At 43.3% G+C, this 27492-nt stretch overlaps 1 protein-coding gene across 3 annotated transcripts in view; it reads left to right on the top strand.

Moving 5' to 3' along the window:
* GEMIN5 (gem nuclear organelle associated protein 5) overlaps positions 1 to 18553 on the top strand; it is a 50320-nt gene extending 31767 nt beyond the window's left edge. For 2 of the 3 annotated variants that reach the window (XM_015452185.4, XM_015452184.4), the window contains exons 17-28: positions 66 to 179; positions 883 to 1005; positions 2402 to 2497; positions 2902 to 3039; positions 4100 to 4247; positions 6190 to 6309; positions 6852 to 7062; positions 9495 to 9746; positions 13358 to 13520; positions 14154 to 14655; positions 16469 to 16565; positions 17165 to 18553. In XM_015452185.4, the coding sequence (XP_015307671.3) occupies positions 66 to 179; positions 883 to 1005; positions 2402 to 2497; positions 2902 to 3039; positions 4100 to 4247; positions 6190 to 6309; positions 6852 to 7062; positions 9495 to 9746; positions 13358 to 13520; positions 14154 to 14655; positions 16469 to 16565; positions 17165 to 17332 (2132 nt within the window). In that variant the 3' untranslated portion in view covers positions 17333 to 18553. Of the gene's footprint in view, positions 1 to 65; positions 180 to 882; positions 1006 to 2401; positions 2498 to 2901; positions 3040 to 4099; positions 4248 to 6189; positions 6310 to 6851; positions 7063 to 9494; positions 9747 to 9822; positions 10486 to 13357; positions 13521 to 14153; positions 14656 to 16468; positions 16566 to 17164 lie in introns of those variants that run through there. The other variant, XM_015452186.4, reaches the window with a different exon arrangement.
* Positions 18554 to 27492: the final 8939 nt, after the last annotated feature.

Here is a 27492-nt window from a genome sequence, read left to right as displayed (position 1 = left end):
AAGAACTGAAATTCTGTATTATTTTTATCCTCAACTTTTTTTTTCCTTTTTCCCCCATGATGTAGTTTCTAGAGAACCAGTTATCTGCACTCCGGTTTCCTCAGGCTTTGAAAAGTCAAAAGTCACCATTAATAACAAAGTCATTTTACTGAAAAAGGAGCCACCAAAAGAGAAGCCAGGTTGGTATCTAGTAATTAAAATACAGTATTTTATTAAAGCAGCCCAAAATATTACATGCAACTGTCAAAAAACAGTGTGGTTTCTTGTTTGTTTTTTTAGGTTCAAAATATTTGTGGGTTTTCTGATTATGGGTTTTTTGTTTGTTTTTTGTTTGAGATAGATTTTCACTCCAGTCGCCCAGGCTAGAGGGCAGTGGCGCACTCTCGACTCACTATGAACTCCACCTCCCGGGCTCAAGCAATCCTCCTGCCTCAGCCTCCGGAGTCGCTGGGATTACAGGCACCTGCCACCATGCCCAGCTAATTTTTGTAGAGGTGGGAATTCACCATGTTGGCCAGGCTGGTCTCGAACTCCTGGCCTCAAGTGATCCGCCCGCCTCAGCCTCCCAAAGTGCTGGGATTACATTCATGAGCCACTGCACCCAGCCTTCCATTTTGGGTCATGCTTTTGAATTTTTTTTAGCACTTGCTGAAATGTTTTGCAGTTGTTGATATTACATCATAAATGTTAGCAAGAGCGTTTTTGTGTGTATTGTGAACAATGCCCCCAGCAAATTTATTTTGAAAGCTTCTTTATTAGGAGGAGGAACTTTCTGTGCCTGTGGCGTCATCTGCCAGTAGGTTACATTCACACAATAGGCATTCCATTTTATGTTTCTGATCAGCTCTCCTTCAGATAGTGTGTACTTTTATTACATTTCAGAAGCCTTAATCAAGAAGAGAAAAGCTCGTTCCTTGCTTCCCCTGAGTACAAGCCTGGACCACAGATCCAAAGAGGAGCTTCATCAGGACTGTTTGGTACTAGCAACTGCAAAGCACTCCAAAGGTACAAAAATGTACTCCCTTGGGCCATCCATAGTATTCTGGGACTGACATATAAGGGATGTTTACTTAGCTATTGAATGAATGCCCAAAGAAATGTCTAAAATTGTTTTCTGTATTTTTATGTTCTCCAGCCTTCCCTTCCCTCCACATCCCTACACCCCTACACCCTGCTGCCACACTCCCCATTGTGATCCACTGTCAGCACTGCCATGCCTTTGAGATGTAGTGCTCTGCTTTTATTCTAAATCTACTTCCTCCCAGCCATCTGTGTGCCAGAATTGGTATGTTGGCCTAAATATCTCAGCATGAATAAATTCCTTCAACTATTTTTCCCCATTGAACAGTATCCTTATGGAGAAAAAAATTTTTCTTATTGGAAATATGCCCATAATATGGCAGTTTCTTAAAAAAAGCTTTTGATGAAAGCTTTTGATGAAAGTTTTGTTTTGAAGGGTTTTTTTATTTTTGTTTTTAAAGTCTTCATTTAATGTCCACTATTTTGATATTTTAATAACTTTATTTTTTAAATTTGAAGTTTACATGTGGAAAAGGGATGCACATAATAAAATGAAATGGAAACAGTATAAAAAGAAAGTGAATCTCGCCCGGCACAGTGGTGCGTGCCTGTTATCCCAGATGCTTAAGGGGCTGAAGCAGAAGGATCACTTGAGCTCAGTTCAAGGCCAGCCTGGGCAACATAGTGAGACCCTGTCTCTACTTTAAAAAAAAAACAATTTTAAAAAATTTTTTTTTTCAAAGTAAATCGTCCTCCCAGTCCTCTGTTTCTCCTCCCCGGGAATGGAGGACCATCCTCCCTCCCAGTTACTGTCTCCCCCTACCCTAACAAGGGTGGTCACTATCCTGGGTTTCCATTTCGTTCTTTCTTTTGAATTTTGTACTGTTTTGTCTGTATTACATAATCAAACTATTATCAGTTTCTTGTGTCTTAATGGAAATGTTTTATGCTTTTATTATATACATAGCCTTCTCTTTGGAGCTTTGTGATGACTTCCTATAATTTACATAGTTAACCTTCTAGTTTCACATTATTTTCCTTACTGGAAAATTACTCAGTTGACTTTTTTTTTAAGCAAAGGATGAATATTGAATCCCCTTGTGGTAAGTCTCAGTTAATATTAAGAACTTTCTTTTACTTACTAATATTGTTTTGCTTGCTTTTTACTGCACTTAAATATGTGCTGATTTTGGGTTCACTTTTAACATTTTAAGTGTTTTTGTGTTTTGCTCCCTTTGTAACTGCAGGAGTGTCTGTTAGAGCTCTGATTCTCTCGGTGTCTGAAGTGGGTGTTCCAAACATATATTCGGAAGTTATTGGACAGAAAACTGTAACCAATGTAATGACGTCATCTGATTTTTTTTCCCTTTTAAATTAACAGAACCGAATGAAGATGTGTCTGCTGATCTTGAGGAAAGATTTCATCTGGGGCTTTTCACAGACAGGGCTACGCTGTACAGAATGATTGATATAGAAGGTGAGGCAAATCCAGTCAACGTAATCCCATCCATCTTTATACTTTCCCAACATTTTGTGTGCACCTCTTTGATGGCTGCCATCCTGTGATATTATAATGGTTAGTTTTACCTGTCAGCTAACTAGGTTTTGAGCTCACTGACTTACATATTGATACATCCCTTGCATCATCATAGGATCCTAAACATACAGCATTCACTCTGAGTACATGTGAAGGTGGGTGAGTGGACAGTGACCGAGTGGGCTTCACATCCTTTTGTAATCACTCTGGTAGGTGACACCTATCAGAGAATGACTGCATATTTTAGGAGCCCACTTTCTCTTCTATCTTGCTTTATCTTTTTCTACAAGTCAGTAATAGATGTTTCCGAAACACCTTCCAAACATTATCTCTCTTTCAAACAGGAAAAGGTCACTTAGAAAATGGCCACCCTGAGTTATTTCACCAGCTTATGCTTTGGAAAGGAGATCTCAAAGGTGTTCTCCAAACCGCAGCGGAAAGAGGGGAGCTGACAGACAACCTTGTGGCTATGGCACCAGCGGGTATGGTTTTCGTGCTTGTTCTTTTCAGTAAAAACTCTGTCATCTCTGGGATACGTCCACTAAAGATGGCTCTTGGCAGTACCAGTCTTAAGCTTGAAATCACTTACAAATAGATACAATGCTAATCCTGTTTGCAGCAGTAGACAAACTCGTAAATCCAACCCAACCCCTGTGAAAAAGAGCAGGTCACTGACACTTTAATGGCAAAAGCATAATTGGTGAGAACTTCTTGAAGGACAATTTGGCCATGTCTAGTAAATTTTAAAGATACAATGGCACAAGTCTGTAGTCCCCAGCTGCTCTGGAGGCTGAGGCAGGAGGATTGCTTAAGGCCAGGCATTCAGACCTATAGGGCACTGTTAATTGTGCCTGTGAATAGCCACTGTACTGTAGCCTGGGCAACATCATGAGACCTTTGTCTCTTTAAAAAAGAAAGAAAAAAGGTGGGTGTGGTGATTCATGCCTATAATACCAGCATTTCGGGAGGCCGAGGTGGGCAGGCCGCTGGAGCCCAGGAGTTTGAGACCAGCCTAGGCAACATGGCAAAACCCCATCTCTACAAAAAATAAAAAAATTATCTGGGCATGGTGGCATGTACCTGTAGTCCCAGCTACTCAGGAGGCTGTGGTGGGAGGATCACCTGAGCCCAGGGAGGTTGAGGCTGCAGTGAGCCATGATTGTGCTACTTAGCTCCAGCCTGAGCCACAGAGCAAGACCCTGTCTCAAAAAACAATAAAAGGAAAGAGAAAAAAAAAAAAAGCACGTAAGCATGTTACCTTTGGTTCGTCAATTCTAATTATAGGAATTTATCTAACTGTGCTCACACATTCCTTTCTGTATCTTTTCAACTTTGTACTGTTTTGTTTGTGTTACATAATCAAACAATTGATGTTTCAGAATGTGTAGATGAAGCAGATCATCCGTAGTGGTGGCTGAATTGGTATCTAAATGTTCTGCTGAATGCATCGACTGAAAACAAAGCTTTTCAACCCAAATATACTGGGTTTTGTTTTTAACTTCTCTTCAACTGTTTTTTAACCACCATCTTTTATTTTTTCAGCTGGCTACCATGTGTGGCTATGGGCTGTGGAAGCTTTTGCCAAACAGCTGTGTTTTCAGGATCAGTATGTCAAGGCTGCTTCTCACCTACTTTCCATCCACAAAGTGTATGAAGCTGTGGAGCTGCTCAAGTCAAACCATTTTTACAGGTATGTGTAGTCATAGAGTTGGGATAATACTTGGACATAATGTGAAAGTAATCTAAACTTCTCTATTGTTAAAGTAACATAAAGAGAAGAAACAGTCCTCCTGCCTCAGCCCCCTAACTGGGACTACTCAGGAGGTGTGTGCCACCACCTCCAGCTGTTTTTTTAGTTTTTTGTAGAGACGGAGACTTGCTGTGTTGTCTAAGCTGATTTCCAACTCCTGGGCTCAAGCGATCCTCCTGCCTCAGCCTCCCAAAATGCTGGGATTACAGGCATGAGCCACCATGCTTAACCAAGATTTTCTTTTTGTCCTACCCTGCTTTGGTTTTGTTGTCTTCCTTTAGAGAGTGTTGAACTTTGTTTTGGCAAGTAGTAAAGTTGTATATCAGCTTGATCTTTTCATGGCTTGTTTTTAAACTTTGTTAGGGCAAGTTTATCATATTCTAGAATTAGTTTGGACCTCCTACATTCTGATATCTTTATTGAATGCCTTATGCATTCAACAAGTCAAAACTCAGATGTCTCCAGGTCCTGAGTAAGCTCTGGTAATTGTTCAGCTTACAGTTACCTAGTCATTCTTTGTTTAGACTTATGGAGTTTCCTTTACATACGTGGCTTTGAATTTAGCCAAAGACTCAATATGGATGTCTTTCTCTGGACAACTTCCTCCTTCCTAGTATCCTGCCCCTCAGATTGCCATTGTTTCCTCTTTTCAACTCAGAGACCGCTGAGGTTTTGCTTGGGTTTTCCTTAGGAAAATGGCTTTGGGCAGAAAGCCAGTGCCCAGATAGGGTTCCCATCGTTTGTTTCTGTTCTCTTAGGGGTTACTGTCCTGTGCTGCCTGTTACCCAGTGTCTGAAAACAGTTGTTTCAGACATTTTGTCCAGTATTTTAGTTTTATGGCAGGAAGGTAGGTCTGATCCCAGTTATTCCATCATAGCTGGAAGTAGAAGTCCCAAAATACTTTCAAAATATTGCTCTGTTTAGATCACTTTAATAAAACACTTTTTTCCCCAGCTACAACTTTATGTTGGCTACAACTCAGCAGTTGTATGTCATTTGAAAAATATTTGTTTACTGAGTTGTACAGATCCAAATGTTAACATATCTTATTATAAAATACCCAAAAATGTCACATTCCTTACTATCACCGTCACTCTCATCAGAAAATTCTAACTTATGGGAAACTGTCAAGCACACAAGTGGTACGTACAAGTTTTCTAAAATTCTAATTTTTGCTAGAAAACTCACATTTTATCATTAGTAACAAATACTGTTGGTTGTTTTTAATGAAGTGGTTAGTCTTTTTTTTTTTTTTTTTTTAGAAGAAAGCAGGTTCTGTGAAAAAAACAGCCAGTTTAGCTTGTAATTTGTTCATACAGGTGTTTCCTGGAGACAACCATCCTACTTTGGAATGCAGCAGAGAACACAAAATGTTCTTCCCATTTGTCACACACAATATATTAAAGTGTTTTGGACTTGAGGGATTTAGTAAAATTCATAATTTTTACTGCTTCATTAAGGGCATTCTCCCTTTTTTCCCACTATAAGAGCCACTGCCTTCTTTCTTAGATGCCAGAATTTACCAACCATTACTTTTGCACAATCAGTGCAAATGTCAACACAGTTTTTTTTTTTTAATAAACAACACATAACTGACTCAGCATTGTTACAAAAATAGTTATAACCTCATGAACCCTCTGAAAGGTTCTTGAGGACCCCCTAGGAATCCACAGACCACAAATTTAAGAACTGCTGATCTAAGTGAAGAAACGAATGAAGCATGTGTTTGTAATTTGTCTATCTAATGCAAGTGCAGTTTTTTAAAGGAAGTTGAAACAATAAGAACGCAAAAGGGACAATTTGTCCTGTCTTACAGCCCCTCCTAGGGCCATACACAGAGGAGCCTTTTCAGATTGGCTAAAGTGTCTATTCTTGCCTTTAGGGAAGCTATTGCAATTGCCAAGGCCCGGCTGCGCCCAGAGGACCCAGTCCTGAAGGACTTGTACCTCAGCTGGGGAACCGTCCTAGAAAGAGATGGCCATTATGCTGTCGCAGCCAAATGGTAAGCCTGAGGAGTGGAGGGATGCATCCAACATAGAAGAGCTTCTGCCAGAAAGGGGAGGACAGGAACACAAGTAATAAGTTTAGAGGTGGAGGTACAGCAGCGAGAAATTGTTTAAAAGGTGTGTATATTCAACTTAGTTTCATAAGACTCATCAGGAACTACCTCCTGATTTATTTATGTAAATCACTATAACTATTCAAGAAAAACCTCAGTAGCAGATTCAGAAATTATGCATTTTTCTAATGGTCTCTTATAACATCAAGTAAAGGAACCTGAACCCATGCTGGATTGAACCCAAACAGAGGAGTCATTCCCACTCATTTTCCTTATGTCCTCAACCTAGATGATATTGTTTCTCATAGACTCCGCTGAATTGTGCTGGCCTCAGCCTTCACAGGAACAACCGGGGCAGTGACATACCTGGGACCACAGGAAGGCACATGCAGCAAAGTGGATAGAAAGAAGTGATTCCATCCTCTAGGAGTGGGAATAAAAGATCTGTTTATGACCTTTTCTTCACATTTTTATTCATATTATAGCTATTTAGGGGCCACTTGTGCTTATGATGCAGCCAAAGTTTTGGCCAAAAAGGGGGATGCAGCATCACTTAGAACGGCTGCAGAGTTGGCTGCCATCATAGGAGAGGATGAGTTGTCTGCTTCCCTGGCGCTCAGATGTGCCCAAGAGCTGCTTCTGGCCAACAACTGGGTGGGAGCCCAGGAAGCCCTACAGCTGCATGAAAGTCTACAGGTCAGTCTGTTATTTCATCTCCTAGTATACAAGAGGGAAGTGTCCCAAATCCTCGTCTAGTCAGATCTGAGTTAATAACCCAGTTGCACAAGCTGTGCCAATTTGGCAGGCCCAGCAAGCCCTGGCCATGCTATCTCACTGAAGTACTGTGACTTGTTAGTTGCCGTATTCAGAGTAAGAGATAATATGGTCATTGACAGTAATTCCCATTGCTTATCTGTTTGTACAAAACACCTGTGAGCCAGGTACGGTGGCTCACACTTGTAATCCCAGCACTTTGGGAGGCTGAGGCGGGCAGATCACTTGAGGTCAGGAGTTTGAGACCAGCCTGGACAACATGGTGAAACCCCGTTTGAACTAAAAATACAAAAATCAGCCAGGTGTGGTGGCACGCTTCTGTAATCCTAGCTACTCGGGAGGCTGAGGCAGGAGAATCACTTGAACCCGGAAGGCGGAGGTTGCAGTGAGCCGAGATCCAGCCTAGGCGACATAGTGGGACTCTGTCTCAAAAAAAAAAAAAAAAAAAAAGCGCCTGTGAACAGACTTTAGTCAGCCCAGGCCTTGGGTTGGCAGTCTAGGGTTTCTTCATTGATGTTATCAGCACTGTCTTCCTTGAAGAGGGAATGGTTGGCCTCTAACAGAAATCATGGAACTCTACCTGTAAACAGTCCTCTTAACTGTAAGCTATGGAAAAAACTGGGCCGGATGCAGCAGATCACTTGAGGTTAGGAGTTCGAGACCAGCCTGGCCAACATGGCAAAATCTCGTCTCTACTAAAAATACAAAAATTAGCCAGCCGTGGTGGTACACGTCTGTAATCTGGCTACTTGGGAGGCTGAGACAGGAGAATAGCTTGAACCCAGGAGACAGAGGTTGCAATGAACTAAGATTGTGTCACTGCAATGCAGCCTAGGTGACAGAGTGAGACTCTTCAGAATAAAAAAGAGAAAAGTGTGGGAAAATAGAAATGTCTTATTTCTTAAATTTTTTTGGTTCCCATCTGGTTAAAAATGAGTAACATATCACTGCCTTTTTGACACATCAAAACAGATTAAAGCATTGGCACTTATCTAGTTTCTAAAACATGTAAACATTTGATTCATTTTAGATAACTTTGTCAGATACTAACCAGAGGTTTTTTGTTTTGTTTTGTTTTGTTTTTTGTTTTTTGTTTTTTGTTTTTGAGACGGAGTCTCGCTCTGTCGCCCAGGCTGGAGTGCAGTGGCCGGATGTCGGCTCACTGCAAGTTCCCCCTCCCAAGTTTACGGCCTTCTCCTGCCTCAGCCTCCCGAGTAGCTGGGACTACAGGCGCCCGCCACCTCGCCCGGCTAGTTTTTTTGTATTTTTAGTAGAGACGGGGTTTCACCGGGTTAGCCAGGATGGTCTCGATCTCCTGATCTCGTGATCCGCCGGTCTCGGCCTCCCAAAGTGCTGGGATTACAGGCTTGAGCCACTGCGCCCGGTCTACTAACAAGAGTTTTTTTAAGTTCTTCGTTCCCTAGCAGAGTACGGGGCCTAAAGATGGTTTTTAGCTGAATATTTAGAGCCCAAGGAACATGGTACATGGGGAGGTAGCTTTCTGGGAACAGCAGAATAAAAATGGAGGCAACAATAGGACACCCTAAAAGATAATGCCACTGAGCATTATTTAGAAAATGACTAAGTCCAGAGAGATTTTAATTTATCCACAAAGTTTCCAGAATGACTGTTTAGCGTTTTAGTTTTTCTCTTAAACAGCATCCTTAACAAAGCAAGAAAACCTAACAAGCATATGCTAAGTATTTTGATAAGGGCTATTTTGGCTGTGTGGAACAGAGACTCTTCCAAGCTTAACTGAGAAGATACTGTTATAGGAGTATACAAGGAATCTCATGGCAACTAAAAATGTAGTGAAAATAAATTTTCTAGGCCTTTTCTCTGTGCTTCTGTTTTCTTCCCTCCCAGCCGATTTCCTCTATTAAAACTATTTGGACATGGCTCCTAATGCCTGTCCCAGCTCTTGGATCTACAAAGCTTGTCTATTCCAGCAGCTTTGGCCCATTATGCTTTTATTCCTGAGTCCAAAGTTTGGTCAGGGAGAAAGAACCTGATGAGCCCAGCCCATCTTTCCTCAAACTAGGCTACAGACCTTAAGTGGCTGGTCTGTGTGTGCTTAAGTCATTGTGGGTAGGGCTACAGTTGGGATTCCGTATCATAAAAATGGTTTCTTGAGCTCCAAGGATAGATTTCCCCCAAAAAGGGACCTGGGAAGTGTCTGTCAGGTCGCCCCCTTTGTCCCTTTTCATGCATGACTCACGGGGGGCAGGTAGCTCACTAATGTGCTTTGGTTGCTGCAGATACAAAGGGAAATACTTCGAAGGACTCAGAAGAGCTCTCGAGATGATCCGAGCGCCTTCCCTGTGTAACAGTTCCTCTTCCTTGTTGTGTTCCAGGGTCAGAGATTGGTGTTTTGCCTTCTGGAGCTGCTGTCCCGGCATCTGGAGGAAAAGCGGTTTTCAGAGGGCAAAAGCTCCTCCTCTTACCACACTTGGACCACGGGCACAGAAGGGCCTTTCGTGGAGAGGGTGACTGCAGTGTGGAAGAGCATCTTCAGCGTTGACACCCCTGAGCAGTATCAGGAAGCCTTTCAGAAGCTGCAGAATATCAAGTACCCATCTGCTACAAATAACACGCCTGCCAAACAGGTAAGCCATCTGTACCAGCTTTTGACATTTATCACTCAGTGGTAAGACTTCCTTAATTCCATGTCTGTTGTAACAGGGAAACCAGCAGAATACCGGATTGTGTTTCAGAAAAGGCTAAGGCATGCCCACACCACCTGGAAAGATCCCTTCAGACTAATCAAAGCCCTTTAACTTTAAAGTTAGTATTAGATCAGTATTCCCTTTTATTCTTTCATTTTTTTATTATTATTATTACTTGTTTGTTTTGAGACAGAGTCTTGCCCTGTCGCCCAAGCTGGAGTGCAGTGGCATGATCTTGGCTCACTGCAACCACCACCTGCTGGGACATGGGGTTCAAGAGATTCTCCTGCCTCAGACTCCCAAGAGCTGTGATTACAGTTGTGCGCCACCACGCACAGCCACTATTTCCTTTTCTTAAAAAAAAAGTCTAAAATATATGGAAAAGCAGAATAATGTAATAACCCATCAACCAGAATTAACAGATGTTCACGTTTTGTCATTTTTACTTTGTTAGGGTTTTCTGGTTTCATTTTGTATTTTGATTTGAGGACTTCATAAAATAAACACAGTACGGGAAAGTCGAAGTCCTTTCTTGTTCCTTTCCTCAGCTCTTCACTCCTTCCCAGCTCCCAACAGGCAGCTCCTGTGTCAGTGCCACATGTATTGTTTTGCAGTTTGCTTATTTCAGAGGCTGTTGTTTGTAAAATCTATCCATGTTAATAAAAAGAGATCAGTTGATTTATTTTAACTGCTGTGTCTGTTTTGTGAATATACCTACTTCTTTTTTTTTTTTTCTTTGTAGAGACTGGGTCTCACTGTAATCCAGGCTGGTCTCGAACTCCTCAAGTGATCCTCCCACCTCAGCCTCCCTAAGTACTGGGATTATAGGCATGAGCCACTGTGCCTGGCATAGTTCTTTCCCTTGTTTCAAAATGAGGGAACATTATGATATTTATGAGGAACAAGACTTCTCAAATGGTATACACTTTGAAAAACAGTTGGACAGTTTCTTTTTTTTTTTTTTCTTTTTTTTTTTTTTTTATAAGGCGGAATTTCGCTCTTATTGCTCAGGCTGGAGTACAATGGCACGATCTCTGCTCACTGCAACCTCTGTCTCCCAGGTTCAAGTGATTCTCCTGCCTCAGCCTTCCAAGTAACTGGGATTATAGGCATGCGCCACCATGCCCAGCTAATATTTTTTAGATTTTTACTTTTTTTTTTTTTTTTTTTAGGTGGAGTCTCACTCTGTCACCCGGGCTGGAGTGCAGTGGCATGATCTCGGCTCACTGCAACCTCCGCCTCCCAGGTTCAAGTGATTCTCCTGCCTCAGCCTCCCGAGTAGCTGGGATTACAGGCACCTGCCACCATGCCTGGCTAATTTTTTGTATTTTTAGTAGAGACGGAGTTTCACCATGTTGGCTAGGCTGGTCTCGAACTCCTGACCTCGTGATTTGCCCACCTCGGCCTCTCAAAGTGCTGGGATTATAGGCATGAACCACTGTAGCTGGCCTATTTTGTAGATTTTTAGTAGAGACAGGGTTTCACCATGTTGGCCAGGCTGGTCTTGAACTTCTGGCCTCAGGTGATCCACCTGCCTCAACCTCCCAAAGTGCTGGGATTATAAGCGTGAGCCACCATGCCCGGCCAGGCAGTTTCTTATAAAGTTAAACATGCAAATGCCCCATGTCCCAGCAGTTCTGCTACCTAGAAATTCCACTAAAACAGTGAAATCAGATGGCCACACAGACTTGTACACAAATGTTTACAGCAGCTTAGCCCACAATAGCCAAAAACTAGAAACAAACCAAATGTCCATCAACTGATGAATGGGTATGCAAACTGTGTTGTGTCTATGCAGTGAAATACTATACTATGTAACAATAAAAAGGGCCAGGCTTGGTGGCTCACACCTGTAATCCCAGCACTTTGGGAGGCCAACGCAGGTGGATCGCTTGAGCTCGGGAGTTCAAGACCAGACTGGGCAACATGGCGAAACCCTGTATTTACTAAAAATACAAAAATTAGCCGGGTGTGGTATCACAAGCCTGTAATCCAAGGTACTAGGGTGGCTAAGGCAGGAGAATCGTTCAAATCTGGGAAGCGGAGGCTGCAGTGAGCCAAGATGGCACCACTGCACTCCAGCCTGTGTAAGAGAATGAGACGCTGTCTCAATAAAAGATAAAAGTGAAAAGGAACAGCTGGGTGCAGTGGCTCACGCCTATAATCCCAGCACTTTGGGAGGCCGAGGCAGGCAGATCACGAGGTCAGGAGATCGAGACCATCCTGGCTAACATGGTGAAACCCCGTCTCTACTAAAAATACAAAAAAATTAGCCGGGCATGGTGGCACACGCCTGTAGTCCCAGCTACTTGGGAGGCTGAGGCAGGAGAATGGTGTGAACCCGGGAGGCGGAGCTTGCAGTGAGCCAAGATTGCACCACTGCACTCCAGCCTAGGTGACTGAGCAAGACTGTCTCAAAAAAAAAAAAAGGAACAAATTACTGCCACACAGATAATATCGGTGTTAGCTGGGCGTGGTGGCGGGCGCCTGTAGTCCCAGCTACTCAGGAGACTGAGGCAGGAGAATGGCGTGATCCCAGGAGGCCGAGCTTGTAGCCGAGATCACGCCACTACACTCCAGTCGGGGCGACAGAGCGAGATTCCATCTCAAAAATAATAGTAATATCGGTGACTCTCAAAAGCATTAAAGACACAAAGGACCGTATACTCTGTGGTTCCATTTATGTGAATTCTAGAAAAGAAAAAATTAAAGTGACAAAACAACCAGTTCAGTGGTTGCCAGTGGGGTGGGGCCAGGAGATGGCCTGCAGAGGGGCCGGAGGGCATATCTTCAGTTGATGAAAATGTTCTGTCTTGATTTTGCTGGTAGTTATGGAGCTATATATGCTTCTCAGAATTTATCAAAATACATACTTCAAATTGAGCACATTTTTCTTAGTTGTACTCCATGCTTTGTTTTGTTTTGTTTTGGGTTTTTTGTTTTTTGTTTTTTGTTTTTTTTGAGGCAGAGTCTCACTCTGTCACCCAGGCTGGGGTGCAGTGGTACAATCTGGGCTCACTGCAACCTCCACCTCTCCGGTTCAAGCGATTCTTCCGCCTCAGCCGCCCGAGTAGCTGGGATTACAGCCTTGCACCACCATGCCCGGCTAATTTTTGGTTTTTTTTTTAGAGACGGGGTTTCACCACGTTAGCCAGGCTAGTCTTTGAACGCCTGACCTCAGGTGATCCACTCGCCTCAGCCTCCCAAAGTTCTGGGATTACAGGTGTGAGCAACTGCGCCCAGCTTTTATTGTGTTTTTGATTACAGCTTTTAGTTCCAGAAACTCACTTTTTGTTTCAATTAAATGCAAATGTAAAGGTGTTTTCTCAGTGTGAACAGACTTTAACACCGGGACGTAGGTGTTGCTGTGCAGCTAGACATGAGAGTTTCTGATGGGGGAAGCAAAAATGGGTGGCGGAAACAAGAGGAACTTTCTTAAGTGTGAATTGTGTGTACTTGTTTCCAAATGCGGTTCACAGGAACAGTTTGGTGGCATCCTCTGTGCCTACCGTGGGAGGATGTTTACCTCAGACTCTGGCTTCTCTCTCCAGCTCCTGCTTCACATTTGCCATGACTTGACCCTGGCAGTGCTGAGCCAGCAGATGGCCTCCTGGGACGAGGCTGTGCAGGCGCTCCTTCAGGCAGTGGTCCGGAGCTATGACTCGGGGAGCTTCACCATCATGCAGGAAGTGTACTCAGCCTTTCTTCCTGACGGTAAATGACTCCCCCCTGCCTGAGGCACACCCTTTAGTGGACAACTTCACCACCACTAGTGGTGTGGCACTGGGAGTACCTAAATTCTTAAAAGATGGAGATTGGCCAGCTGTGTCATTTCAGTAGAAAGTTTGGATTCTCTTACCCAAGCTTTTAAGAATAACTATACTGTTTCCTTTACCTGGCCCTACCCTCTTACTGCCTCCTGTCCACTTTCCACACAGTTTAAGGGAGAGAGAAATAGGAATGTAGTTACATGTTAGTAAGAACAGCGAAAAGATTCACCTTCCTTGGGCTGCATAGTCACTGAACTAAATCATTGTGATTTTTCAGAGAGACAGTGTGATCTTACCTCAGTCATTGTGGCCCCAGAGCCTTCAGTAGGACAAATGGACTCTATCATGCTTTGAATGACTCCTAGGATGTAGTAATGAGAACATTGTCCCAAGACAGGAAATGTTTAGCCTCCAGTTGGCTTTTGGTGGAAAGGCATGTGGCCCTGTGGATCACACTGTTGTCCTTTTTCCTGGGGTCTGCTTCTTGGGTGATAAGACATAGAACATAAGGGCAGGAAGCCAGATTTCTGGCAACTAGAGAAATGCATGACCCAGTATCTTTTTTCTCTTTTCCTAGGATGTGACCACCTAAGAGACAAATTGGGTGACCGTCAATCCCCTGCCATGCCAGCTTTCAAAAGTCTAGAGGCCTTTTTTCTTTATGGGCGTCTGTATGAATTCTGGTGGTCTCTCTCTAGGCCTTGCCCAAATTCCAGTGTCTGGGTAGGGACTGGTCACAGAACACTCTGTGTTGAGCCAAGCCAGCAGTTAGACACTGCCAGCACTGAAGAAACTGACCCTGAAACTTCTCAGCCAGAGCCAAACAGACCCTCGGAACTAGACTTGAGACTCACAGAAGAAGGTGAGCGAATACTGAGTACTTTTAAGGAGCTCTTTTCAGAAAAGCATGCCAGTCTCCAAAACTCACAGAGAACTGTTGCTGAAGTCCAAGAGACCTTGGCAGAAATGATCCGCCAGCACCAGAGGAGTCAACTCTGTAAATCCACAGCAAATGGTCCTGATAAGAATGAACTGGAAGTAGAAGCAGAGCAGCCCCTCTCCAGTTCTCAGAGCCAGTGGTAAGTACTGAGGCAAGTGCAAGATGGAATGAAAAATAACCCTGCTGACTAGGAACAGTGGCTCGTGCCTATAATCCCAGCACTTTGGGAGGCTGAAGCAGGAGGATCACTTGGCCCAGGAGTTTACCACCAGCCTGGGCAACAAAGTGAGACCCTGTCTCTACAAAAAAAAAAAAAAAAAAAAAGGCCAGGCACAGTGGATCACGCTTGTAATTCCAGCACTTTGGGAGGCTGAGGTGGGCGGATCACTTGAGGTCAGGAGTTTGAGACCAGCCTGGCCAACATGATGAACCCCATCTCTACTAAAAATACAAAAATTAGCCAGGTATGGTGGCACATGCCTGTAATCCCAGCTACTTGGGGAGCTGAGGCCAGAGAATCACTTGAACCTGGGCTGCAGAGGTTGCAGTGAGCCAAACTCACACCAATGCACTCCAACCTGGGCATCAGAGGGAGACTTCATCTCAAAAAGTACAAATAAAATAACCAGGTGTGGTAGCATATACCCTGTAGGTACTTAGGAGGCTGAGGCAGGAGGATCACTTGAGACCAGGAACTCAGGTTCAGCCTGGGCAACATATTGAGACCCTGTCTCTAGAAAAATTAATTTTTTAAAATTAGCCAGTTGTGGTGGCATGCACTTGTAGTCCTGGCTACTCAGGAGGCTGAGGTGGGAGGATCACTTAAGCCCAGGAGTTCGAGGCTGTAGTGAGATACGATTGTGCCACTCACATCAGCCTGGTTGACCCTGTCTCTACAAAAAAAAATTAAATTTTAAGAAGCCAGGTGACAAAGGAATTTTATTTATAAAATGAGATAAAAGTTACCCAGGCAGTGGCACATGTTCTCAGGACCTCCTGGGGGCTGTGTCATGGGCAAAAGTTTAAATTTTAAGAAAATTTAAAAAATAAAAGATAAAAGTTACCCAGGCATAACAAAAGATAATCCTGTTCAAGGATGGGCAAAGGGCTTGAATAGATATTTCTCTAAAAAGCCAGTAAGCACAGGAAATGATGCTCAATATCTGATCATTAGGGAATTGCAAATCAAAACTACAGTGAAGTAGCACTTCATAGCCATTAGGCTACTACCAGAGAAACAGAACAAGTGTTGGGGAGGATGCAGAGACATTGGAATCCTTGTGCCTGTGGGTGGAAATGTAAAATGATGCAGCCACTGTGGAAAACAGTATAGCAGCAGTTCCTCCAGAAATGTAAAATAGAATGACCATAGGATCCAGCACTTCCACATCTGGGTATATACCCAAAAAAATTGAAAGCAGAGTCTGAAATATGTGCACACACCTGTGTTCATAGCAGCATTATTCGTAATACCCAAAACATGGGAGCAACCTAAGTATCCACTGACAGGTGAATGGATAAGCAAAATGTGCCATATCTATATGATGGAATGTCATTCAGCCTTACAAAGGAAGGTCGTTATGCTGAGTGAAATAAGCCAGTCACGAAAAGACACACACTGTATGACTCCATTTATATGAGGTACTCAAAATAGTTAAAATCATAGAGACAGAAAGTAGAATGATATTGATAGGGGCTAAGAGAAGCAGAATGAGAAGTTACTGTTTAATGGGTATAAAATTTCAGTTTTACAAAACGACAAGAGTTTTGGAAATGGGTGGTGGGGATGTTTTTCACATTATGAATGTATTTAAAACCGCTGAACTATATATGTTTAAATGGCTAAAATGGTAAGCTTTATGTTATATACATTTTACCACAGTAAAATCAATGGGAGAAAAATGTTACCCAGGGCAAGACATACAACTTACACCTTTTATTTTTTTCACTAGTAAAGAAGAAAAAAATGAGCCACTTTCTCTGCCTGAATTAACCAAAAGGCTTACAGAGGCAAATGAGAGAATGGCGAAATTTCCTGAGAGCATTAAGGTAAGAGTTAAAGCAGTTCATTTGGTAAAGCATCACTTTTTGTGTTATCACTTGACTACACGTTCTTATAGGTCAGCTACCTCTCTGTTCAGTTTCTAAAATCTCTACCCATTCATATGAGCTTAAGAATTTAGAATCCAATTACTTTGGTTAGCTAGGATGTTTTGTGAGAATAGAATTATTGATCACACAAGTAATTTTATACCTCAGTCTTCAGAGAAACTAAATAAATGTAATAGGTAAGAAGTAAAATTTAGATTGGTGCCATGTATTAGACAGCTTACAGATGGACAGGTCTTTTTGGCTGTGGGCCCAAATAGTAATAGAAGCACCATTTTTAAGGGTTGATTTGCATAGTGCTGTAGAAAGAGATTGTGCCATTGAGAAGGACATCCCAGCAACCATCCCAGTTTTCAGTGTCATTTCTCCTTGGAGTAACCGTTGAAGAGAAAGACAGGACATTGCCTTAGGAGAGAGCTGGATCAGCTGTGTCCAAGAAATGTCTATAGATGAACCTGAGTCACTGGTGCCTTCTGTGAAGGTGTTTGTGGCTCCTTTGCAAATGCTTCCTTATTCATCCTCATGTCATCATCTTTCAGGCCTGGCCCTTCCCAGATGTGCTGGAGTGCTGCCTCGTCCTGCTTCTCATCAGGTCCCACTTTCCTGGGTGTCTGGCCCAGGAAATGCAGCAGCAGGCCCTAGAGCTTCTTCAGAAATACGGCAACACGAAAACTTACAAAAGACACTGCCAGACCTTCTGCACGTGAATTTTTACACACCTTGAAGAAACTGCCAAATTGAAAATGTTTGACACCTTTCACCTCTGCAGTTCCACCTCACCAGACATTCACTCTGGTCCCTAGCTGTTTTTGCGGTAATCCAAATGAATACAAACGAGGATTAAGTTTGAGTCAACCCTGCCTACCCACAGACACAGTGGATCTGACTTTAGACTCAATTGTGGTCTCCTGCTGGAGGGAAGATCATGTAAAGCCCGCAGTAGTTATTCAGAACTAATACCTGCAGAGTGTTGGTCATCTCTACAGCCTTAGGCAGGTTTCATCCAAAGAGGAGAAACTTCTGTCATCACCCAAAGTGTTACATGCTTAAAACACAAGCTACCTTTATAAATACTTCATCTGATCAGAAATGTGTCATGCTTGTTTGAGATGGAGTTGCTGCATTTTAGGACTATTGATACTTTTTTAAAATTGTTTTTATAATATTTAATTTGAAAGTGGAGACCCTTCTCTGTCTCCTCTTTCATAGATTGAAGTTTGAATTTGAAATAGGCCTTAACCATCATGTTGACTCTCCTGTCAGAATTTTAGGTTGGAAATTTGGTTTTATTCTTTTATGTAATTGCTTATTTGAACAGATCATTTACTAAAGCTTTAGAAGAAGTGATTCAAATGTGTGTTTTCCCTTCAGTTTTATAACAGATGGATCGATGGCAGTCAAATAGCTCAGGAATAAATTACTGTTCCAATGGTTTTTAAACTTTCTTGGATTATAGGATCCTTTTGAGAATCAGATTAAAGCCAGAGATACTCTTTGGAGAAAAATGCATGTTCCTAATTTTGCATAGATGACCTTTGGATTTTTGGACTCTGACAGTTGGGACCCTAAATACTATTTAATTGTAAATCTTTTTTTTTTCTCCTCCTTGGTTATTTAAACAGTTGAACAGTGTCAGGAACAGATGTTTCGGTAATGTCACAGTTGCTAGGATGGGAAAATCACAGTCTGGCATGCGTGTGGGAAGGAATACGCCTTTCACATAATTGAACTGTTTTATCTAGGATTCATTGTGAAGGCTGTTCTGCTCACGTTTGTAGTTTATTTTTCAGTTAATTCCTAGGATTGGGATTGGGACAGTAAGAATGAAATTCATTTACAGGGAGTCCCAGGAAGGAAAATGTTTAAGGCAGTTTTCAAAGATGTGTATGTGCCTAGCATTAGCGTTTAATAAACTCTACAAAGGGAAATACTGTAGAATTTAGATCCTCACAGTTCATACAGTTAAGTGAACTTTAGGAAGATGATGCTTTCTTACTAGAGATGGAGAATCTTTCTTGATTGAAAAGATATAAATAGGCATGGCTAGGTGGAAAACTGGACACCAGTTCTACAAACTGCTAAAATGAACTTTGCTTACAGAGGTGGAAAAAATATATAGTCCATTCCACTTGAGTAAAGAGTGATATTGTTAAACTAGAATTCTAAATTCATTTGTGATCTGTCGGAAGCATCACCTGTGGCTAGAAGGGTCCTGCTCACTCCTCAGTTACTGCTTTGGTAAGAACAAGATTTACTATTTGAGTCCGGGCGGGGTGGCTCATGCCTGTAATCCCAACACTTTGAGAGGCCAAGGCAAGTGAATCACTTGAGGACCAGAGTTTGAGACCAACTGGGCAGTATATATGGAGGCAGTATATATTTGAGACGAACATTTGGTAGTATATATGGAGGGACTGAATTGCACTCAGTTGCCTGGTGCTATGGTGCAAACCTATACTCTAGATACTATGGAGGTTGAGGCGGGAGGATTGCTTGAAGCCAGGAGTTCAGGGCCAGCCTGGGCAACATAGCAAACTCCCATCTCTATAAGTAATAAATAAAATTTTTAAAATGAATTATGGCCAGGCACAGTGGCTCATACCTGTAATCCTAGCAGTTTGGGAGGCCAAGGCAGGCAGATCACCTGAGGTCAGGAGTTCAAAACCAGCCTGGCCAACATGGAGAAACCCCATCTCTACTAAAAATACAAAAATTAGCTGGGCATGGTGGCACATGTCTGTAATCCCAGTGTTGGAAATAAGAGCTTGGAGTCTCAAAGAAAACGGGCACTCAAAAGACTTCTCAGCAAGGCAAATTTACTTCTGCAGAAGGGTGCTGCCTGCACCAGTCACAATCACAAGAGCACACTGAACAAAGGAGAGAAGGATTTTTATCCCTAATGCAACTTCTGTTTCTGTGTTCTTTCCCCATTGGCTGAAGTCAGACCACACAATTTAAGCTAGCCCGATTGGCTAAAACTTGAAATTTTTCCAAATAGGGTAGACAGGGGAGAAGGGGTAGGAGTGGTAAAACTTTTCCAAATAGGGTAAACTTAAACCTTTAAACACATAACTTGTAAAGAAAGGAGGGGAGGGAGGGATTGTCCATTAAGGCATGTTTGGGCACATTTAGGCACAGCAAAGATGGAAAGGCTTGTTTAGGGAACAATAATTTATCCTTTCTAGCAATGTGAAAGGACATTAGTTGCTAAAAGGAACGAGGAAGTTTGAAGAGAAATTGATTGATTGGCAAATTTCCCCCTCTTGGTAGTTCTTCCTCTTCAAGTCTCCTTAACATATCTTGACTTTATTGTTCCTCTTGTTCACTTAGGAATAGGAGCTTATCTGAGTAGGGTGGGGGAGAAGGGAGGGGTTTTGGGAGAGCGTTTTCTATGAGTCTTTGCACTAATCCACAAATACAGGGTATAATGCAGCAACCTACAAGAATAAGTATACCTATAACAATTGCAAGGGGGGTAAAGATTGAGGTTATGAGTCCCTTCCATTTTCCAAACCATTTTTCCATGAGGTTAGAGAAGGGGTCATTTACTCCAGAATTTTTGGCCAATTCGTTTGCTAGGGTGGTAAGGCCTTTTATAGGGCTTTTGTAATTGTTCCATTGGGGGCTATATTTTTGCAAATAAAAGTACAGCATTAGACTGCAATCATGATACAGACCCCAACCTTCTCAGTAATATCATGTCCAGGGCTATTCAATTTCCCAGGCCATTTGGCTGGTAGGGCCTAATTGTTCAGCTATTCCTTTAATGGCATCCCTAGTATAAATAACAAACCATTGTTGCTTATAGTTAATGTAATTTATCCAGTCTACATTTTTGTTTGCAGTTACCCATGAGAACAATATAGATTCAAATACTGCAGCTATTTGATTTTGGGCTTTAAACTCATTTGGTAGCCCTCATGGAACTCCAATGGCATCTATATAAATGTGAGGGTCAAAGGACCCTTAAGGGGCACTTCTGCTCTTCAATTGTTCTTTTTGTTTGGTTGGTGAAACGCCAGGGCGAAAGGGATGGCCAATGGGATTAGAGCGTGAGTGTCCCTCCAGTTACTTGGCAGAGTACCCAGTAGTGGCCCACCACAATACCACCATACATCCTCCCGGGGATGAACAAGGGCAGACTAATTGGTTAGCTCCTGAAAAGGCTTGGACTCACTGCATCCCATTAGGCTTCCAAGGAATGCCAAATTTTCCCCGTCGTGAGAGACATGAGGTAAAATGTACATTGTTAACTGGAGCTGACCTACAGGGCCTTTAACTTCAAGAATAGCAGTGAGAGTTTAGCATGCCTTATCGCCCCAGGCTGTGGGGTTTTGGAAGAGAGCTACCATACAGCTCATGCCCTGTTGGTTGGAGGTCCATCCAAGTGGAAAGGGAACAATTTGGGTTTCTGGCCTGCCTGTTGCACAAGTGGACCAATCGCTTTTATTTAGGGTGTGAACAGAATATTTAATCCATTCTGGCCAGGCATTAACATCTTGATACCTGGTTTCTATGGCTAAGTTTGCTTTAGGTCCTTGACTTCTACTATGGCTATTTTCTTATTATTAGGTAAGAAACAAAAAATGGTTTGATTTGGTGGGCGTGGGGGAGGCGAGTTGGTAGGAGATGGAGGAGGGTTAAAACTTTTTTTTGTTTTTGTTTTCTTGTTGTTTGTTTGAGGCAGAGTCTCTGTCGCCAGGCTGGAGTGCAGTGGCACGATCTCGGCTCACTGTAACCTCGGCCTCCCAGGTTCAAGCAATTCTCCTGCCTCAGCCTCCCAAGTAGCTGGGACTACAGGCATGTGCCACCATGCCCAGCTAATTTTTGTTTTTAATAGAGATGGGGTTTCACCATGGTGGCCAGGATGGTCTCAATCTCTTGACCTTGTGATCCACCTGCCTCGGCCTCCCAAAGTGCTGGGATTGTAGGTGTGAGCCACTGCGCCCAGCCAACGAAATATATTTTAAAGGAGCCTATGTGGTCTTTTCCAGTGACATCCACTCCTAGGCCATAAAGACAAGTGGGGTTAGGGTCAGTGGAGGTGGGGATAAGAATAGAAGTACTGGGTTGCACTGGTGGATTTGGCAATTTGAGGGGGTGGTTCCTTTGGTGAAGTGGAGGTAGGGTTTTAGGGTGGTGCAGCCTTCTGAGGAGGTCCAGCCCTGATATTTGGTAGTCCAGATAACATCTCCCAACTATATCATAACCCCTGGAAGTCTCATGGTTGTTGATTGCAATGGTTAATAGGTGGTGCTGGGTTTGGAAGGGGTGGATGGGCAGAGCTTTTCTAGGAGGCTAGCTGTCTCTGACTTTGGAGATCCCCGCAGGGCATGGCAAGACAAGCATTGAAAGTAATGCTTTGGGTTTGGGGTGAGCTTGACCTAGTTACATTAATAATAAGATGAGAGGTAGCTAAGGGAAAGAGAAGAGGAAAAAGAGATTAGGCTTTTCTCTTTAATGTTACTCTGGTGGGAGTTGGCCCTGGGACGATGGTCCATGGCTTCAGAGAGGGCAGCGACTTTCTGACTTGGGTACAATGGATCTACCCCTTTTCAGCAGTCCAGACTGCTGTGTCAGTTGTTAGGAGCACCAGGTAAGCTGCTTCTCAGGTGGGCTCCAGCTTTCCCTCTTTCCAGATTTTGACAAGGACATGATCTCCGGGTTGATGTTGGTGGACTGGGAATTTGAGGGGTGATGTTTGCACTAGGAAGCCTTGAATCCTGAGGGAGGAAAGGGTGGAAGACAAACCAAATACAAAGTTTTTGAGAAACTGATTTTTCGTTTCAAATGTAGAAAGGCCAGTAGTGGAATTTAGGTAAGGCAACCCATAGAGCGTTTCATAAGGGGACAGGCCAAGGTCCTTTCAAGGGGCAATCTGGATTTTGAGTAAGGCAATGGGAAGACATTTTGTTCATGGTAACCGAGTTTCTAGGATTTACTTGATTAGGTGATTTTTTAAAGTTTGACTCATTCTTTCTACTTACCCTGATGAGGACAGATGCCAAAGAATATGATATTCCCATTTTGTTTCTAATGCCTGGGTTCGTCCTTTAATGATGTGTGCAGTGAAGTGGGTCCCATTGTCTGAATCAGTGTTTTCTGTTAGTCCAAACCTGGGTGTGACGTGTTCTAACAGGGCTTTGACCACATTACTGGCTGTTGCGCTTGGGAAGGGGATGGCATCTACCCAGTGGGTAAGGTAGTTTACTATTACTAGCAAATACTGGAGGTGGCCTATTGGGGGCATTTCAGTATAGTCAACCTGGGCACTTCGGAATGGCCTTAACCGTGGGTTCCTTCCTCCTGGATGTTGCCTCTTTAGGGTTTGCTTATTAGTCTTTCTGCACACTATGCAACCATCCACTGCTTGCTTAGTGAGGGTATATATTCCTATGCATTCATAGACTGTAAGGACTGCATCACACATAGCTCGAGGACCCCAATGAGATCCTTGATGAAGTGACAGTATTTTCCTCATAAGAGGCTTGGATAACATTTCTCTTCCATCTGGTAATACCCATTTTCCTTCTGAATTTTCCTCAGCTCCTAATTTCTTTAGTTTTTCCTGGTCTGCATGGGGGAAGATGAGGGGGTAAATGAAAAATGGGTGTAGCTTGGGAAGAGGCAGCCTGTTTGGCTATTTGGTTGCCTAGATTATTTCCCCGACTTTCAAAGGAGAGGGTTTTTTTGGTGTCCTGGGACATGAACAATAGCTATTTCCTCAGGAAGCTGGAGATTATCTAATACTTGTATTAGTAACTCTTTGTGGACTAGGTTTTTTTTTTTTTAGAGACAGCGTCTCTGTCGCCCAGGCTGGAGTGCAGTGGTGTGATCTCAGCTCACTGCAAGCTCTGCCTCCCGGGTTCACGCCATTCTCCTGCCTCAGCCTCCCGAGTAGCTGGGACTACAGGCGCCCGCCACCTCGCCTGGCTAATTTTTGTATCTTTAGTAGGGACAGGGTTTCACAGTGTTAGCCAGGCTGGTCTCCATCTCCTGACCTCATGATCCATCTGCCTCGGCCTCCCAAAGTGCTGGGATTACAGGCGCAAGCCACCACACCCGGCCTTGTAGACTAGGTTTTGACCTTTACTGTTAGTAAGGCCTCATTCAGTCCAGATTTTTCCAAAGGTGGCCGGGCACAGTGGCTCAAGCCTGTAATCCCAGCACTTTGGGAGGCCGATGGGCGGATCACGAGATCAGGAGATCGAGACCATCCTGGCTAACACGGTGAAACCCCGTCTCTACTAAAAAATACAAAAAACTAGCCGGGTGAGGTGGCGGGCGCCTGTAGTCCCAGCTACTCGGGAGGCTGAGGCAGGAGAATGGCGTAAACCCGGGAGGCGGAGCTTGCAGTGAGCTGAGATCTGGCCACTGCACTCCAGCCTGGGCAACAGAGCAAGACTCCGTCTCAAAAAAAAAAAAAAAAAAAGATTTTTCCAAAGGCATGTAGTACTCCAAAGGCATATTTGGAGTCAGTATAAATTGTTCCCTCCTGATTTTGTAAAAATTTTAAGGCTTGATTTAGAGCAAGTAGCTCGCACATCTGTGTGGGCCATTCAGTAATCTTCCTGATTTTGTTTCTGTGAGGGTAGCTTTGTCAACTACAGAGTATCTGTAATCCCTTTTTCCTTCTATTACCGGAGAGGAACTGTCTACAAAAAGATGTTTCCCTGTTTGAAAAGGAGTTTCACTTAAGTCTAGTCTTAACTTTGGTTTGGTAACTAATTAGGTCTAAACATTTATGCTCAAGTTCCTTTGGTTGTGGGTTCCCTGTTACCTTTTGGTTTGGATTCCCGGTTAGAAAAGCAGCTGGATTTAGAGAATTGTCAGTGGTTAGTGTCAAGTCATCTCTCTAACAGGATAGCTTCATATTTTAAAATTCTTGAATCAGCAAGCCACCTTTCTGCCTTTTGGTTGAGGATAGTTCTGACTTCGTGAGGTGTGCTAACGGAGTTTTCCCCCAAAGGTTAATTTTCTGCTTTCCTTGCTCAGTGAGGAGTGTAGCTTGGGAAGAGGCAGCCTGTTTGGCTATTTGGTTGCCTAGATTATTTCCCCGACTTTCAAAGGAGAGGGTTTTTTTGGTGTCCTGGGACATGAACAATAGCTATTTCCTCAGGAAGCTGGAGATTATCTAATACTTGTATTAGTAACTCTTTGTGGACTAGGTTTTAGTAACTCTTTGTGGACTAGTAACTCTTTGTGGACTAGTAACTCTTTGTGGACTGAGCAATAGCTACAGATTGGACACATTCGGGCCATCCACAGGTAACGGGGTCAATAATTTTTGACAGGAATGCTGCGGGCTGCCAGTGGCCCCCATGCTCTTGGGTAAGTACCCCTAAAGCCACTCCTTTGCTTATACTGACAAAAAGATGTAATGGCTGTTCTAGGGAGGGTAAAGCTAGAACAGGGGCAGTCACTAGTAAATGTTTTAACTTTTCTACTTGTTTGATTTCTGGTGGAGTCCAGAGAAGGGGGTCTGGCTCTTCTTGGGTGAGTCTTTGGTACAAAGGTTTTGTTTCTAAGGCATAAGAGTCAATTCATAGGCAACAGTATCCAACCAATCCCCAACATTTTCTGAGCTCTTGTTTTGTTTCTGGCAGAGGTAGGGATATGATACCTTCAATCCGTTCAAACCCAATTTGCTTTTGCCTTTCCTCATCCCTTCGTACATATACCTTTTGGGCCTCTCTTAAAAGCTCTTCTATGGGACGGTCTTTCCAATTTTCTATCTTTTGTAATTTCTTTGTAATATCTGGTGACAAAGTGGAGCTTTAACATTCCTCACCCAAGGGTGTCTTCTAATTCTAGGCCAGCATATTTCCTCATTTGCTCTTTAAGCCTCTCTAAGAATTCCATAGGTCCTTTATCCTTTCCCTGTTGTATATTAAAAGCTTTGGTATATTTTGAGTTCAAGGAACTGATTCCCGAATCCCTTTAATTATCATATCTCTGAGATCTCTCATATTCCCTTGATGGTGTTATTCCATTGAGGATCTTGGGCCGGGAACTTTTGTTCAGCTGCAGGGATGTTAGGACTGAGGGGGTGTTCATGTTCCCAAGCCGTCATAGTGGCCCTGCGGATCATGCTTCTTTCCTCTCCCAAAAAGAGGATGCCTAGGATGGACATTAACTCAGCCCAAGTATACAACTGGGGTCCTAGAAATTGATCAATTTGATCTGCTACTCCATAGGGATCGTCTAAGAGTGGTTTGAGTTCCCTTGTTAGGCTTTGGATTTCTGAACTGATTAACGGGGCATTGACGGAACCAATGCCCCCTCCTCCTAGAGGCACTTCCCTTAAGGGAAAGATCGTTGGAGCACATTCTCTGGAGGTAGTGGGGAAAGGGAAGTTTTGGATATCTTTTTTACATTGTGCTATCTCACACTAAAGTCTTCCTGGGGGAGGGCATTCAGGCTGGGGAGACCCTAAGAGTCAGGATTATGAGGGGGAGAAACAAAGTGAGCTGGGGAAGGGTCTGGGGCAGTTGCATCTACTGGAGGGGGAGGGAAGTTAGTGGTGTTTGGCAGGGAAGGTGGTCTAAGGGGTCCCACGTGTTGGTTGACTTATTGGGGTAAGGGATATTAATTTCTTGAGAAGAAGTAGCTTCTGGCTTGTCTCCTGTATCCTTTAGGGAATATAGGACAGGCCCCTGCCGCCAACACAGGGCATAGTCTTATTTCCTCCTGGGACACAGGACTTTTGTTATTGATATACCCTATTAAAAGTTGACAAATCCAGTCCTCACTAGACTGAAACTCTTGGCCAAAAGACTGAAGGTTTGAGGATAGGTTCTTTGGTCCAAATAAAACAGCAGTATTTTATCATTTGTTGCTTTTTCTTGTGTTTGGTCCTCGCATTATCCTTCCAATATGTTAACATGAGACCTAGAGGGCTATCAGAGGGAATTGTATTGTCTGTCTTGTCCTTTTTATTTCCTGTCCTGCTTGAGGTACTTCCCATTGTGGAAGTTTTAGGAGTTTCCCTGCGTTTCCTGAGTCTGTGTGGCTCAACCTCTTACTAGAGATTTCTTACCCCCTTTTCTCTGGAGGTTCAACCCCTCCCCGCCCACTGGAGGTTTCTTGCACTCCCCTACTTTCACTTCGTACTTCTCTGGCTACTTCCCTCATGGGAATTTAAGCCTCTCTAAGAATTCCTTAAGTCCTTTATCCTTTCCCTGTTGTATATTAAAAGCTTTGGTATATTTTGAGTTTGAGGAACTGATTCCCGAATCCCTTTAATTATCATATTTCTGAGATCTCTCATATTCCCTTGATGGGCTACATTGTTATTCCATTGCAGATCCTGGGCCAGGAACTTTTGTTCAGCTGCAGGGATGTTATGAATGAGGGGGTGTTCTTAGCATTGGCAGGTTGGTATAAGCCTCACAACAGGAAAGCTGCCTTAAGCCATATGAGGTGACATGGAACCACGGATCCGGACTCCACACTTGCTTCACACTCAATTGTGTATCTTATTCACACACTTTCAACCTCCAGGATGTCCTGACCACCAAGGAAGTACTTCACCACCCCCACAGCTTTTCTGACCTTGGTGTGTGCAGAGTTACCTGGTGGCTGCGGTATTTGTAGGCCTTTTCTTCCTTCATTGTTGAGAGTTCAGGTTTATTCCTCACACGGGTGGTTCTCAATTCCTTACTCCTGAGGCCATCACAATGAGGCAGCGGGACTCATCTCCTCATGAGAGGTGATCAGAGACCCTTCCCCGGAGGAGAATGGGATACCAGACGAGCTCCCAAACAGTTGGAAATAAGAGCCTGGAGTCACAAAGAAAACAAGCACTTAAACAAAAGACTTCTCAGCAAGGCAAATTTACTTCTGCAGAAGGGTGCTGCCTGCACCA

Source organism: Macaca fascicularis, chromosome 6 (assembly GCF_037993035.2).
Source record: "Macaca fascicularis isolate 582-1 chromosome 6, T2T-MFA8v1.1".
NCBI lineage: Eukaryota > Metazoa > Chordata > Mammalia > Primates > Cercopithecidae > Macaca > Macaca fascicularis.
The sequence above is the reverse complement of the archived record's forward strand: the minus strand, read 5'-3'. Positions and strand labels throughout refer to the sequence as shown.